The sequence below is a fragment of the Varanus komodoensis genome, unplaced genomic scaffold, assembly GCF_004798865.1.
Source record: "Varanus komodoensis strain SLA01 unplaced genomic scaffold, ASM479886v1 scaffold72, whole genome shotgun sequence".
Taxonomy (NCBI): domain Eukaryota; kingdom Metazoa; phylum Chordata; class Lepidosauria; order Squamata; family Varanidae; genus Varanus; species Varanus komodoensis.
Genome location: NW_025336374.1, coordinates 1,080,211 through 1,096,762, shown reverse-complemented (window position 1 = coordinate 1,096,762; position 16,552 = coordinate 1,080,211). Strand labels below are relative to the sequence as shown.

The 16,552-nt window shown below is 44.9% G+C and overlaps 1 protein-coding gene across 1 annotated transcript in view; it reads right to left on the bottom strand.

Annotated features, from left to right (window-relative positions):
• Positions 1-3,236: 3,236 nt before the first annotated feature.
• ATP1A1 (ATPase Na+/K+ transporting subunit alpha 1) overlaps positions 3,237-16,552 on the bottom strand; it is a 35,399-nt gene continuing 22,083 nt past the window's right edge. Inside the window, exons 9-23 of the mRNA XM_044452482.1 lie at positions 12,413-12,611; positions 11,756-11,865; positions 10,593-10,727; positions 10,156-10,348; positions 9,625-9,800; positions 9,159-9,295; positions 8,617-8,767; positions 7,741-7,909; positions 7,146-7,300; positions 6,811-6,934; positions 4,751-4,896; positions 4,496-4,626; positions 4,127-4,228; positions 3,814-3,905; positions 3,237-3,512 (exon numbers count right to left, since the gene is read on the bottom strand). Coding sequence (XP_044308417.1) covers positions 3,484-3,512; positions 3,814-3,905; positions 4,127-4,228; positions 4,496-4,626; positions 4,751-4,896; positions 6,811-6,934; positions 7,146-7,300; positions 7,741-7,909; positions 8,617-8,767; positions 9,159-9,295; positions 9,625-9,800; positions 10,156-10,348; positions 10,593-10,727; positions 11,756-11,865; positions 12,413-12,611 — 2,049 coding nt within the window. The 3' untranslated portion in view covers positions 3,237-3,483. The remainder of the gene's footprint in view (positions 3,513-3,813; positions 3,906-4,126; positions 4,229-4,495; positions 4,627-4,750; positions 4,897-6,810; positions 6,935-7,145; positions 7,301-7,740; positions 7,910-8,616; positions 8,768-9,158; positions 9,296-9,624; positions 9,801-10,155; positions 10,349-10,592; positions 10,728-11,755; positions 11,866-12,412; positions 12,612-16,552) is intronic.

Below are 16,552 nucleotides of genomic sequence, written 5' to 3'. Positions count from 1 at the left end.
TCTTGGACTTCAGTCCACTTCATCAGATGCATGAACTGTTATCATGGAATGGCTTGGAAGGGGGGGAAGGTTTTGTCAACAGTAAGGTCAAAGGAAACTGAATGTTGAAAGTACAGCCATGGGTAATAATCCTATTTGCAATGGCCATTCACAAAACAATTGTGGCCCTCTTGCACTGGTGAGCTGACTGGAATCTTTGATCCTATTTAAGCCACCAGAGAGAAGAGTTAACCTCTTGATGAATTGCAGCTCAAGTATTTCATGTAGAAATCTGTCTTTGAAATTAGTTGGTTCAAGATGGCCAGCTTAAAATAAGTGGTGGTCAGACTGTTATCTAGGGAGCATGAATGCATGGCACCATTTGCCAACAATTCGATGATGAGGCACACATCATAGGACAAACAGGTCAGTCCCTGTGCAGATGAGTAAAGATGCAATATTTAAAAAATGCACAAAACTGCATCCTTCAGCCTCTTAAGACACCCTGCCACTGAAGTACTCATGGCAAGCAGGCCTGTTGGCTACTGGCTATACTGTGAGAATAAGGCACTTTTCAACTCATTTGCTGCAGGTTTGCAAAGCTTGGAAAAATGGTACATTGTGCTCACTTGGTGTGGGATGGATCACCACCAGCAGAGAAAGAAAAACGGCCAGCTGCAAGCAGAACGGCCGTGCAGAACCGACTCTTCTTTTGCTCAGAGGGCCATCTCAAAACTGGTGAGGGTAATTCACAAGGTAGCTCAAGGTGGCTTGGAAACTCAACCCGACAGGGCTTAGTAATTCAAGAGCTCCAGTGCCACCACAGAGATCAGATTCTAAGAAGGGGGAATTGTGTTTGTTGTAAGGTAAGTACTACACACAGGTCAGGAGAGAAACAAGTTTGCACTTAACCTTAGACGGGTAGTGCATGTTTGTTGGAGGCCCTTTACCCTCAATGTTGCCCAAAGGTTGCCTGCAAGAAAAGGTGGACTTAAGTTAACCACGAAGCAGGTGTTATCTGCCAAGGGCCTGAATTTGAGTTGGGCATTATTAGCTGCCATTCCTTTAATCCCTTTTTGTTTCCATGGGAGGTAGTTTAGAAGCTTCAATAAGTGCAGGATGGAGGAGCCGACTTCCTGGTGAGGGTGAGTTGCCAAGGAGCATTAAGGAAGTTTTAAGCTTAGCTGAAGGGCTGGCTTTCTTGAACTCTGCATAACTTTACTGCTTGCTCCCCTGGAGTCCACTGCAGTGTCTTAATTTTTTTTAAATACAGAAAGGCAACTTTTAAATTTCATTTCTTACACACAAGTTAGAATTTACAGTGTTACATGATTATATGGAACAGAATCAAATGCTTGAAAGTATTCATTTCATTAGTGGAATATTTCATGTAATATTTTCCTTATACGTTTATAATCCTATCTTATGGTTTACTTAGGGTATCTATGGTTAACACAATCCATATTGATTCCAGTACAGCAAAACGTTGACCAATTTCTCTTAAGTATCTCTGCTGAATCACTTCTGCTTGCCCAAGTTTGTAACTAGTGATTTTGTTCACAGGGGTTCTTTTCCACATCCCCTGCACACAGCCCCAAGCAGAGCAGTTCCCTGCTCTTCCATTTAATAGAGGCAGTAATATTCCTTTGTGTGTTCCCTCATGAATTGCCCACAAGTCCTGTCAGGCAGACAGTTGGTGCTCCGAGCACAACCTTTGTAGCTTGGGAAATATCCTGTCGTCATGGTTTAACAGAGTTGCACTGCCACCAGATGTAAGCAGAAGCATTTCTTCCATAGGAAAGTGTGGGATGAAGCAACTCTTCATATAAAATATCATCTCTAAAGGATACACCTAACAAATGTTTTACTGGTTTAACACAGGTATGTTGGAATTCTGCATCAGGAGTAACAACATCCTTTGTCACAACTGTAATATTTAGGATGGCAACTCTTTTTAATCTATCCCAGATGGCAATCTTTTCACATATCTAAGAACTCTGTTCATGTCTATCTGCTTGATGAGAATGTGAATATAACTCCTAATGTGCAAATATTAAAAGACAACTGCAAACCAAGGTGTATTTGATTAATTTAGCACATGACATTATAACTCCCAGAGAAATAAAAGTCTTAAAAGTCAAGATATGCCTTACGTTACTTTCTTAGGGAAAAGTATCTGGGGGATATGACCCATTATCTGTCCCCCAAGATTCCCCTTTTAAGTAAAGTTGCAAAGGGCACAACTATCTATTAGAATGCAGCTGGCCAGTTCTCTAAATCAGAGAATCAGCAGAGAGGGGTGTGTTGCAGCATACTCTGCCCGGACTAAACACTGGAAGAGATTCTTAAGCAACAATTGCAGATCAAGGGGAAGGCTTTGTCAAAGAGTATGATTTCCAGGATGACCATGCCTCTCAACTTCAGCAGTCAAGACAGTGGTTTCTACTTCAGTATGCAAGTGAGAAAGGGGAATTGCAGGACAATCTCCATTCCAATACTCCATTTTTAAAACATCCACATCTCCACAGCTCCTATCCATGAAGGAAACAGGATTTTCTCATACAATGTGGAAGAGTTTCTGCAAGATTTCCAGGAGCTTCCTTGTCTCCAACAGTGTCTCCTGCCCAGAAGGAACATCAACTCGTAGTTGCTCACACTAATCACAAAATGGGTTTCGACTGTTGTTTACAAATTAGAAAACAGCCCAATTTGGCTCAGAATAATTCAGAAGGTGCCTGATTAGATTCTGTTCAAAACCTCTGTTCAGAAATTCAAATCTTCAGGCCTCATTTTGATCTTCACTGGAAATCAATGAGTAGCCATTTTTTCTGTGCATCAAATTCGGATGAAATTTGTGAGTATAGTTGCTCCTTACTAGGCAATTACACCTGCCATATCCATCAAATTCTGATGTTCATTTAAGAGGGAATCTACGGTATACCCCTTCTAAAAAAGCAATTAACATGCTGATATTTGGAGGACCATAAATCTTGATACATGGGTAGTACTACTTGATTCCAAAATGCATATAATCTTATACACCAAGGCAGGCCATACTATGTCAGAAAAGCTTCCTGTGAAGTCCACTTCTGTGGAAGAAGCTTTAGGCAGCTGAGTGACTATGGCCCACCTTGCCTCTGGCTTCATCTGGCTGAAGCCCCTTTTCAGTAAGATTCCTGCAACATTTCCTTCTATGGGCCCCCAATAGTTTGGCACACGTGCATACACGAGCATAAACACCATAAGCAAAACAAAAATCCTCTTGCTGTTCCACCTTTATTTGTAAAAGTCCAAATATAAAATGCTGTTGTTGTTTTTTTTACAAAAAAATCTAAGAGGCACATTAAAAATGACTCCATTTTTTCATCTCCCCTCCCTTTCCATGGATCTTCTAGCTTTCTTCACTTCCTTTTAAAAAGGGTTCAAAAGTCTTCCTGCATTCTAGAAGCTCACACGGTGAAGAAGGTTTCAAAGTTCAACCAAATCTGGTCCAACTACTACTGTTTAGTAGTAGGTTTCCTTTTCCACCCAGCCTACATGGGGAAAATGAGATACATATTGAGCAATTTATACTGCATATTTACTAACTCTCACGACTATGCTCCAGGCCACAGACCCTGAGTTTTCCCCCCCATCTTAGCAGCAGGATCTATGGCAATCCAATTAACCCTCTAAATGAAAGATGCTAACTGTAGCCATGGCCCTGCCATATTCACCACACCCAAGGCTATTTTAGCTGAGACTTGTGTGCCACAGAATGGATAGCAGGGGGGCTTGTAGACCACCACAATATAGGGACAACCTCCAAGAACGCTATTAACGATAGACTCTTACCTCCTGGGCTACGTCTAAGAATGAGTTTTCTTACTTCATCATACACAAAGATGAGAAGAGAGTAGGGGAAGGCACAGAACCACCAAGTCGGCCTGTAAGGTAAGAAATTCAGTGGCAGTCTGTTATTGTAAGGAGTAACCACCGTTTAGCAAGAGCCTGGTGTTTTCAAAAGCAAGCACTAAAAGACAACCTAGGGTAAGCCCGGCTTCATACTGTGAAAGAGAATTCAAGAACTTGAGAGGTAGAGATTATGCAGCCACAACAGCAGAGGAAGAATGATCAATTTCAGGACAGCCAACAACTTCATACTTACTTGAGAGGATACATCCTCAAGGCAACATCCATTCCAGGGCAGTAAGACAGGAAGGCAGCTAGGGCAGTCTCTTCAAAGAGACCAAATATCAGGATCTTGTTCCTATGGAAGAATGAACAAGTCTTATCCCCAGAAGGAAATCACCTTCCTTCTCTACTCTGAATTCCCTGGTGGGAAGCCAGCACAAGCTTTTGGGACCTTAAGCACTTCCCCACAACAGTTGCTGGCAGCACAGCCCCATCTCACATGAAACCTCACAAGTACTACCTCTAGCATCTGAATGCCCATTCATTTTCATTGCAGCTGTTTGGCTTTCCCCCCAGGAGGATCAAAGGCAATTTAGGAAGGGAATGACAAACTACCACTCACTTCATTCCTTGCTGAAAGACAGAATTCCTTCTGGTCTTACAGATAACCAAGTCTGCCCACTGCACCACCACAATGCTGACAAAGAAGGATGTGTGACAAGTGAATTCCACGATTTTCCTTTGCTCATATGTCTGCAAGTTTAAGAAAAAGAAAGCAAGTAGGAAGGGTTTAATGTTTGCTTCTTTTTGCCCGAAAACCTTCAGGATAGGGCTAAAGTGCTTTGCAATGGTTAACTTAGGTGACTACAAAACTCACCCACTGTTGTCCGTAACTGTCTTCCACATCATTAATCCATCGGTCATCCCATGCCACTCTAATCCCTAACAAGGATGATGGCAAGAAGCCATTTTCTGCCAGGATCACAAAATACGTGAAGAAGCCTCCCAGTGCTTGAATCATTCCTAAAGTGGGGAAAATGTTTGTTCACCTTGAATATGTGCTAGAAGATAGGTTTGAATCATACACATTCATACTCCGTCAAGAGGCTACTTTTGTGTTTCAGCTGACCCTGTAAAGGTAAGCAGCTGAAGACATGTCTGCCCCAGCTCTCTCCCTGCTACCGCTGACAGGAGCTGTAGTCGGATTTCTAGTAAGCCTTTTTTGTGGCGATCCATTGCACTAGAGCACATCAAGGGTACGGTATCAGCTATTCCCCGCTCTCAGCTGAGGGATTGCTTGTACTCCTCCAGCATGTAGCAATAACACACAAACCTGCACACCTTCTGAATTGCAGCCAAGCCTACTTGCCTCCTCCTGTGTGCTGGAAGATGCATTTGCAGTGAAACAAACTGCTCCTAAATTGGCATTCCTCAACCGTATGGTAATTGGAGATCAGCAGTCAGTCAGAAACATTATAGTTCTATTAGGCTACTGCAAAGTAACTGATACTGGAAGCAGGACACAAGATGGCCATTCCAGGACCCACCTGCTAGAGACCTAAACTGCCAGAGCCACTTGTTCTTATGCTTCCTTGATACCTTGCCTGTCTGCTCCCTTCCTACAAAGAGCCCACAAGCCTGCCCCTCCTGAGCTCCCACATAGGAATTCTGGCTATTCCAGCAACCTGTTTGGCCTCTCACTTCATTAACTATGCCCTCCTGTGCCCCTGTTCCTTTAGGCCTTTGCTTCCTCCCCTCCCTGTCAATTCTCAGGTCACAGCATCTCGCTGCTCTTTTAACACATATCAGGAAGTGGCACAAAGAAATGCAGGACGCAGCCCACTTCCCAAGCTCTGCGTTCTAACATGCTAGGGGGGATCTCACACACACCTATTGTGTAAAAACTCCTGGTGTGCTCCCCCATCCAGGAAATCATGTACAAAACACACTTCCTTTGTCCATTCTTCTTTTGCTGCTTTCTTTAAAGTCCTTGCTCCAGTGCCAGCCCGCCCCCTCCCTCGCTGGTCTTTCTTCAGCCACTGTGTCCCTCCAGACCCACTTGTTCCTTCTACTTGCCAACTTCAGTCCTGAAACCACTGATATTTGGAACAGGGTTCCAACATTTTAACACCAAGGAGAGCAAAAGCCCACACCTTCTCCAGAACCCAAAGAAAGGGCAAGGGCTCTCTCTGGAATTGCACCAAGCCCCAGAATCACTGGAGAAATGGCCACTCTTTATGCTACTTTCTGAGTATCTCTGAGGTTCGGCACAGCAGGCCCAAGATGAGGAGAAGAGCAGCTGTGCTGAACCTCACGGGCTGGAAAAATGCCTCCAGAATGCTATGTAAAGGACCCACGCTTCCCTGATAGCAGCGAGACCGACACTAAACCAATGTGTTGGGTGGGCCCAATATGTGGGAACAAAGGAAACTGCCTTACACCAAGTAAGAGCACTGGTCTACTAGCCTATGGCTTTCCATGCTGACTGGCAGCAGCAGTCGCCTACATTTTAGGTTGGGGCTTCTCCCCTGCCCCCCCACATAGAAATGCCAAGGACTGGACTCAAGGCCTTCTGTGTCTGCAAAATGGAACCTCTCCCCTCCCTCTGCACCGGCAACTCTTTGAAAATTGCAGCACTGTAAGGCATAGGAACAATCTTTTTTCTACAGTTACTGGGGAGGAAAAGGAGGAGGAGGTATAAATGACTGTGCATGAGTGAGTGAGCATATGGATATATGTGAACTTGGGGGGGGGGGTGAATAGATAGAAAGGTGTATTTATGCTCACTTTTGGCTTTTGCTCCACCCAAGTCTACCTTCCCTTGAAGGAATGTAGCCCGCATGTTTTAAAAGGCTGGCCTCCCCAACATAGCAGGCAAAATTCCCAGTTCTAACACACCCACATCTGTTCACTGAAGAGAGGTGTGTGTACACTTACCAATCTGCCCATAAGCCATGCTGATTAGCCTTTCATTTACGAGTTTGTCTGTCTTGGGATTCCTGGGCTGTCGCTTCATGATGTCACTTTCTGCTTGCTCATATGCCAGAGAGATGGCAGGAACCTTTCAAATGGGAAAGAGATGTTGTATGATCAGATACCACCCACATGCTGCATTTCCTGACGTCTCCACTGCTACCCCCTCAACAAGAGAGAAAAACTTGGTTGCCCAGCAAGCACTTGAAGAACCTTGAACACACGTGCCTCAGGCTTCAGGGGACGCCTGGGCAATTAAGTTAGCATAGAAATAAAAACCTCTAGATTGCCTTACTAACCATGTCAGTGCCCAAGTCGATGCACAAGATGGTGACTGTCCCAAGTGGTAGAGGGATGTTGGCAATTATAAAGATGAGGAAAGGTGTGATCTCAGGGATGTTACTGGTCAAGGTATAAGCAATTGATTTCTTCAGGTTATCAAAAATCAGACGACCTAAGAGAAAAGAACACTCTTTTTAAAGAAATAAAAACCCACTAAGATTTCTGTGACATGAGGATAGACTACCACATATGCAAGGCCAACCCTCACTTTCTACTTTCCATACAAATCAGTCAATCTGTCAGTCCAGACTGATATTGAAAGGAAAGAAATCATTAAAGCAAAGCATATTTAAGCCAGATGAAATTTCAAATAAATTAAATGCAGGGAATAGGTACTAACTAAATGTTGATGTTCTATAGTAGACAACATTAGTTTCTAAGGACTGAACCAGGATGCTTTCCATATGTATGGATATGCGTGTGTGCAGATTTACACACAAAAAGTTAATGGACACCTACAATCTGTCATAGAGAGTAGGGAAGGAAACAGAAGCAATTTTCTCCTTGGTATTCTGGGAACACCAATGTGACCAAGAGGAAATGGGAACTCACCCTCTTCAACCCCAGTAACAATAGAGGCAAAGTTGTCATCCAGCAGAATCATGTCAGCTGCTTGTTTGGAGACATCTGACCCAGCAATACCCATAGCAACCCCAATGTCTGCCTTCTTCAGAGCAGGAGAATCATTCACACCATCACCTGTGACAGCTACAATAGCACCCTGGAAAGAAGAGAGGAAGGAAAAGAGAAGCTGGTTTGTGCATGTTACTCAGGCAGTCTGAAATAGCTCTTTCCTTCCCCAGTGGATTCAGTCCCACCACCTGCACCCATTAGCTTTAAGTCTGACTCTGTACCTGCATAGCAGCTACAAACTGCACAATGTGCCAAAGCCCTCTATTCCTCTCCATAGAAGAACCAAAGCTCACTGTCAGAGTGCTTCATTTGTATGCAGATGTTCCAAGTTACACCAGCAGCTAGACAATCTCACACATCATGGAGGGAAGAGCTAGGGGGATGTTACCAGTCCAAGCAAACTGAAGTAGACTAGATAAGGCTTGATACAGAACTGCAGAGCAGTGATGCATCAAGTACTAATGCAGATAAATGCAGAAATAAACCATGTCTAGACAGTCCAGTTGTGTACTGCATAGTTATCATCTTGCTAGTGAAAACTGCATATTCCAAATGCTTGGATGCAGCAGAGAAGCAGGTTTTGGCTAAATGTTAAGAGAAATGTCAGAATGGTAGGAGCTGCTGGACAGTGAAGAGACTGCCCTGATTGGAGTTACTCAGGCAGAGGCCAAACACCCATCTGCAAAGGAAAATACAGTTGCATTGCAGATGCTGTGTCTGAGCAGTGGCTTGCGCTAGATGTGCTCCAACATCTCTGCCACAGCTCTATCACATTGCAGGGATCCCTCTGCTTACCTGCCGTTGGCAGCCTTCCACAATGATAAGCTTCTGCTGAGGAGAAGTTCTGGCAAAGACTATTTCTGTATGATGCTTCAGGATATCGTCTAGCTGCTCACTGCTCATGTCCTTCAAGTCAGAGCCATGAATCACACATGCTTTTGCATCCCTGAAATTTGAAAGAAGGTGGCTTGAGAACTGAAGAATATTACTCCAACTCTTCACCTCAATGGAGGCGCACTTCCTTCTTGTAGGGCAACAAAGATGGAGTGCCTGCTGTTATTTCAGACTCTCAGACAGTGAAGGCTGCTGAAAAGCTCAAGAAACGTGAACTTAGGGGGCTGTCCACTGAAAAATGATTGAGCAAAATGGATGCAGCCAGCTCTCAAACAGAAGCACACCATTTACACAAGCTTGGTTTGTTCCTGTCTTCTCTTTACCTGGATAGCATCTTCCAACTGCTGCTAAATGTTAGAATTTAGCAGAGAAGTAACAGGCTCCCCCAATCACCTAGACAAGCCCCACTTTCTGATTTGAGTCACAATGCTGCTTCTCTGTACCTGGGGTTGACCTGGTTGACAGGAATGTTAAGGCGAAGAGCAATATCTTCCACAGTCTCGTTGCCCTCAGAAATGATGCCAACTCCTTTGGCAATGGCTTTAGCCGTGATGGGATGGTCTCCCGTCACCATAATAACCTGCAAGGTAAAACAAAGCCACATCAGTCTGCAGTAGTGGAAGCTGCACCTGACTTTTCAAAGTGCCACTTGCCCTTGGGTGGAGACAGAAGAGTTGTCATTGCTGTGCATTAGATCCAAGGGAGACAGAGCATCAAGATTATCTGTGTGGCTTCCTTCTGAGAAGAAAAAGCAGCTTACAGCTTTTGCTGGTCTCTGCATCTTGGCTGCTGCCACGTCCCTTGCAGGCAAACCTTGAAATTCAGTGGCTTCCTTTTATTCCTCAGTACAACAATCACAGATAGCTCAGGCTGAATGTTTGGAGGGCTGGGCTGGTACAGCAGTGTTACCTTTATTCCAGCACTTCTGCATTTGCCAACAGCATCAGGCACAGCAGCACGAGGAGGGTCAATCATAGAAATCAATCCAACAAAACAGAGCTTGTCCACTGGGAAGTTTACATCATCTGTATCAAACTGGAAGCCTTCGGGGAAATGTTCGTCTGGCAGGGCCAAGTGGCAAAAGCCTGCAACACATACAATCCAAATTATCTCATGTATTAGGGAAGAGTTGCTCAGTGGGACTATTTTGATTGTGAAGCTGCACAGCTACATTTGTGAAGACCCTGGAGAAGTTGACACTGAGAAGCCAATGGAAAGTATGATTCATGAGACTGCAGTGAAGGTTAGAATGTTATGAGAAATCCTTAGCAACATTTTCTTTAAGTTACAGAGTGTGAAAAACGACTGAACCCAACTTATATTGCTCCACTTAGCTCATTTTTCTGCAAGCATATCAGGTAACTTCTTGGCTGTGCTCCTTGCTTGTCTATCAAGCATGTACATTAACAAAAAAAACTAGTCCAACAGTTTTCCTCTTACCCAGTACTCTCTCTCCCAGGCCACCTAATTCAAGGTAGGCATTCTGAAATGCTTCTCTGGCCTCTTCGTCTAAGGGTTGCTCTTTTCCGTGGATCAGGATGGTGCTGCAGCGGTCTAGGATTCTCTCTGGGGCTCCTTTCATCACAAGCAGGTACCGTGATTCTGCTGGGTTTGCATTCTTGTGGATTGACAGCTGCATTTTTTGAATAACGTTAGAAAACATGTTTTTTGGATGACGTTCCATCTATATATATGGCTGGAGTGGAATGCTCACTGAAATTTTTACTCAGCCTTCACCCACCCCCAAAGTTCTGACACACAAAGTAAGAATTAGACTGGCAGGGAATGCAAATCCATCAGGATAAAACAAAAACCGAACTAGCCCAATATGAAAGATGAGAAGTATATTAATGCAAAGCACAGCACACATGTCTTACTTGGTATTTGTTGGTAGAGTTGAATGGTATCTCCACCACCTTGGGGTTCTTCTCCCTCAGGTCCTTGACAGATCCACAGCAGAGTTCAATGCATTTCAGGAGTGCTGATTCAGAGGCATCACCTGCCACTGCCCTCTAACAAACACAACAGTGATTCAGAGTAAGAATCCGAATGGTGCCCACACCTCCATCTTTGGAACAACCTCCCTGCTATGGCCTGCCTGGTGCCAAAATTTGCGATCTTTTCAACACCAGGTCAAGGCAGCCCTCTACGTGGAAGTCTTTAGGGATCTCCAGGGGCCTAAGGGGATTATCCTGATTTTTCTTCTTGCTGGGTCTTTTTATTGAATTTTCACCATACTTTAAGCTATCTGAAATTAATTTTAAGTTCTTTCAACATTACTGTTTGTTATTTGTATTGTATTTTATTGTTTTGTTTTATATACTGCCAGAAATGGCCCAGAGAGCTTTGACTAATGGAGCGATACAGAAATGAAATAACTAATACGTTAAAACTTTTGAAGATAAATCTGCCTCATCACTTCTTTCCAGGCAAAAATAAGCATATTTTAGGAGGAAATCCACATAAACAAATAAATCTGCAACAGTGCAACAATATATTAAGTATAAAATGTTGTTCATCATGGAGATGAATTAAATATACTGGGGAGTAAGTCAAAGAGCAATTCATGTGCTAGTGACTTAGAAGTCATGTGTATACAGTGTTTCATGTACAACTGATTTACATTCAATTTCTGCTTTTATGCTTAAGGCCAAGTCTGCAGAATTGCCAACCCACCAATTTAATGCAGTCAAGCAGCCATGTATGCCCTGACTTTGCTGCTCGCCTACGAAAGACAATCTGAAGATGCTCCATGGCAGCTGGCTTGTGATCAGTTTGATGAGCACAAGTTCTACAAGCCTCCTCAGCTCATACAAGGCTCTTTTACTACTGGAATACACATATTCACTCCTCTAGCATGTTTTCTACTGTGTTATTTGTGGGAAGGCAGAGGGTGAATTAGCTGCACTGCCTTTGCCATCAGCAAAGGCCTGTTTTTCCCCATGTGGCTTTCTTCTTGCAATGCTTCACACTCGACCAAACGGTCAAGATATGCTAGGTAGATGGGCAGCTCTGGTAACTTAGTCATACAGTAGCTCACCTTCAGAATGGGAACATTTTCTTGGTTAGCCTGAAACACTGCCCGGTTGCAAAGTCCTGCGACTCTGGCTAAAGCAGCCCATGTGGGAGATGTCTTGTCAAAAGAGGCACCTTGGGGAAAAGCAACAGAGTTCCATGTTCAGAATCAAACCTGGATTCGCTTGTTTTGCTCTACTCCCTTGTTTGACAGGAAGCAGAAACTCATGCCCACTGCTACTGTGAACAATTCCCTGCCGACATTTAAAGGATTTGAGAATTAGCAGCTGCACCACACGACACTAAAGTGAATGTTGGCAGGTTCTGGCCCATCACAGCACTCCGCAGTAACTGAAGCAGAGGCTTCTGAGAATATTACACGTGGACTATTACTCCCACATCCCAGTATGCACTGAGACAATCCAAAAATGTTTTAGTCTGTCTACAAAAGGCATCCCAGTTATACTGAGACTGTAGCATATAGCTGACAGACACCCATCATGCTCCATTTCAGTCAGGATTAGAATTTCTATGAATGTATTTTCTTTGGCCACACTGGGGCCAGAATGAGGAACTCTGGCAACACCCAGGGTGTCTTGGGGCCATGCTGGCTTATATTTTGACCAGGCACAGAAGGTTCATAATTCATAATTATCTCTAATGGAAAGATCAGGCAGCTTACCGCTCTGGTTTTCTGTAGTGTCAGCTTCATGGATCTGGTTGTCAAACCACATGTGAGCAACCGTCATGCGGTTCTGAGTCAGGGTGCCTGTTTTGTCAGAGCAGATTGTAGAGGTGGAGCCTAGGGTTTCTACCGCTTCCAAGTTCTTCACGAGACAATTTTTGCGAGCCATGCGCTTGGCTGTTAGGGTCAGACATACCTAGAGAACAACACACACAGGGAGAGGGATGCTCATGCACACTGCAATCTTGTCTTCTTGCATCACTTGTTAAAAGGGGCAGGAAAGTAAGGTTGCTTACCTGTAACTGATGTTCTTTGAGTGGGCATTCACATGGGTGCTTCCCTGCTCAGTGCCGTCATTCCAGAAGATTCTCCTAGCTAAGCCTAGAATTTTTGGTGGAAGTCCCACCCCTTCACCTAGTGCAAATAGGCAGAGCTCCCACCATTTTCCCTAGTTCAAATGGAGACCAATATTTTGGCCTCGGAACTGAAGACTGGGCCAGAACATCTTACCAAGCAGGGTGGTGGGGGGTGTTGTTATCAGGGAATGGAGGAGAACACTGCAAGGCTGAAGGGAGCAGTCCTATCTTGCCTGAACATCTACAAACGCTGATGGCATAGATCAGGCTGCTGCCTTGCAGAGGTCTTATAGGGGAAAGCTGAATGTAGGCCTATGGGCGCATGTTGTCATAGCTCTTGTTGAGTGTGCTTCGGGTTGGTCTGGCAACTGTAGGTGCGCCAACCGGTACACCAATTTAATTGTCTATATGACCCAACGGGCAAGTCACTGAGGCTCACCTTTGGCATGGCGTGTCGATTTGGTGTGCGACCTGTACAAGGCTAGTGCCCTCCAAACATCAAGTGTGTGCGCAATGTGGACTCAATGGGAGTTGATGGGGCTGGAAAGAAGACTGATAGCATTAATGTCTTGATTGAAATGAAACTGTGAAGAGACTCCTGGAAGAAATGTGTGGTCGAGTTGGAGAACCGCCTTATCTTTATGAAATGTAAGAAATGGGAGGTCTATCCATAGAGCGCATAACTTGCTTGCTTGTTGGGCACAAGTAATAGCTAATAGAAATGCATCCTTCCAGGAGAGGAGCTGGAGATCTACCGTGCTGAGTGGTTCAGAAGGTGGTTTTGTTAGTAACAGATAGGCCCCAAGTGGGCATGATGGAACAGATGGCGGATCCAGATTTTGTAGTCCTTTTATGAAATGTCTAAAGGGAGGATGGGAGAAGACAGACAAGTCTACTTTAATGGGTGATGGTTTTAGTCCTTTAACATGAAGGCTATAGAAGAAGGCCAGAATTTTGTGGATTGGCACTAGGAACATAATGAAGGCATGTTCTTGGGTGTACACTTCCATTTTGCAGACTATGAGTGTCCTGTGTTTGGCTGGAGAGCTGCACGGAGCACAAGCTGTATTTGAAGATCCAAGTTGATAGTGTCTGATACCAATTGACTTTCCAGGCTGTTAGTTAGAGCATTTTCATGTCTGGGTGTAAGACCTTGCCCCAAATCTGGGTTATGATGTCTGGTCTGTACGGTAGGTGAAGAAAAGTCTGGTTCAAAAGTTGGGAGAAGGCTTGTCTGGGCCATCATGGGGTTCAGAAAGCATTCTGTGTTTTCCCATCTGATTTTTACAATTATTCCATTTATCAAAGCAAATGTGGGAACATGCAGAACAAAGTTCCTGTGCATGGGATGAGAAAGGCATCCCCAAGAGAGCCCTGGCCAATCCCAGCTCTGGAGTAGAAGACTTTGCATGCAGTATTTTTCTGCACCGCAAACCGGTCTACAAATGGTCTGGCTCATGTTGTGAAGATGTTTAGCAGAGTGTCTCGATTAAGCTCCCACTCGTGCATTTGGTGTGGTGTTCTGCTGAGGGCATCTGCTGTGGTGCTTTTATTACCAGCTAAGTGGACAGCCATCAATGTTACGTTCCTCTGGATGCATCAGTCCCATATCCAGATCATGAGTTGGGCCAGCAAGGCAGATTAAGTGCCACCCTGTTTGTTTAGATAAAATGTTGCTGTGGTGTTGTCTGACGGGACAAGAACAGATTTCTGCTCATAAATACAGAGTTTTTGCATCAGATTGCAAAGCTTTTAGATGGCACAAAGGTCTTCTGTAGAAGAGTGACTAATAACCAAGTAGGGGAAGATCTGAACATCCCACAGTCTTAATATAAGCACAAACCACTGCCATACATTTCATAAATACTCTTGGGGCTGTAGAATGTCTGAATGGTAGGACTCAGGATTCTTAAGGAGTAGTGTCAACTTGGAACCTTAGGAAGTGGCAGTAGCCTTGGTGGATGGAAATATGAAAGTACGCATTGAGTGCCCTGGAGTCACAGTCGATGTGGTGATGAGTGGCTGGACAGCTGGAGTGCCTCTGCTTAGAATACCCTAGTGAGCTCCTGATCTTGGTTCGGGGGGAACTTTGCTAGGGCACCCATTTTCTGTCAAAAGACTTGGTACCGCTTCACAGTGGCCTCATAGTTTGATATGTGGAGACCCAGTCCCATCACCACATACTTTTTCCTGGGCATTGCATCTAAACAATGCCTTTCATGATCTATCAAGGTGAACTGCTCCCGTTGTGACCATCCCTGAGCTGACTCCACAATAACTGCGTTTAATCCTAGTTGGTGAAGGAGAAATGGTATGTCCCCCTCCTGGACTCGATACATGCTCTCCAGATGACTAGAGGCTGTCTTGGTATCTGCCATGGATCCTTCATAGCCTGCAAGAACATTGGTAGGAATTGTATGGCTACTGGAAACGTGACCTCCATTCAGACAACATTGTAGACCAGGTCAAGTGTAGGTTTGGTTTACTGTTGTGATTGAAGACTGAAGGATGCCACGATTTGCAGGAGCTGTTCCAAGAACCTCCCCAAGTCCTCAGAGGAAGAACCAAGGACCTGGGCAGAGATGACATCTTCCAGAGAGGTGGACACCGAGTCTTCATAAGGTGGGATCATGTTGGACTCAGAGATGCAGTCAGTTGGGTCAGATGAGGATGAGCTAGCTGATGCCAAAGAAGGTTGTTATGGTGATGGAGGCTGGCGTGCAGAGGCAGGTCCTTGTCATTACTGGATCGCAGACGGATCAGTGGAGGCCAGTGGATGACTTTGTTGTACTGGCACCCACGGTTCCTGTGGTCACTCAGTGGTTGATAGCCATTAGTCATAGCAATATGGACCAGAAAGAACTTGTTCTTAGGAGTACCCTGTGTAGTACTGTTCTGGGAACAGTGGGGTTAGTGGTCCCCAGTGTCTACCCATGGTACCAGGTTGATGTCAATGGTCTGAGGCATTCCATTGGCCGATGGGTAGACACCAGTGATGGCACTGGAGGGACGGTCTTGTAGCATGGAAGGACTTAGTCCACTGCATATCCTTGTCCCAGTGCGGTGTGCTGGACAGGTTGGCAATGTGATCGGAGCAGCTAGAGATCAAGGAGGTGAGTTCCATGTCTCCCCTTCTGAGGAGGAGTGGGCTGTGTCCATTTGGAATGGTCAGAGTGGTCAGAGCAGTATGAACTGGTTGTGAGGTTGGCACTGAAACAGCAGCCAGGGCCACTGGTGGGAAAGGCAAATGGGCTTGCTCCACTGCAGCTGGGGAGCAGTATCAGGCCCTTTTTGCAGGCATTTCCTTGCCCTTCTTTGTAGCCTTCACCAGTTCTTCTGCCATTTTGTGAGGACCTTCCCCCTGCTTTTTGGGCCTTTTACCATCCAGTGCGCATTTAGATTTTCCAGGAACCAATGGAGCAGTTGGTGGAGCCCTCATGATAGCAGACAGGGCTGCATGAGATGTCGATGGGCATTCTTGTGGGTCTCCTGTGACAGTTTACATTGCCACAAGAGTCGGGGTCCACATCTCCATCTTCAGACGGCCTGCTTTGTTCCCTTGGCTTGTTTGGTAAAAGTCTGGCAGTTTGGGTAGGTATCTACTCAGTGCTTGTCACCAAGGTAAAAGAGCCATAGCAAAAGTTCATCCAAGGATGGCATTTTCACTCTGCATCTCACACTTCCTGAAGGCCACCTTGAGAACCATCAAGTGTGAAAAAGAAAGGGAATTTGAAGACAACAACAGAAGGGTGGTTTTTTGAGGGGAAGGGGTGAAGGAAAA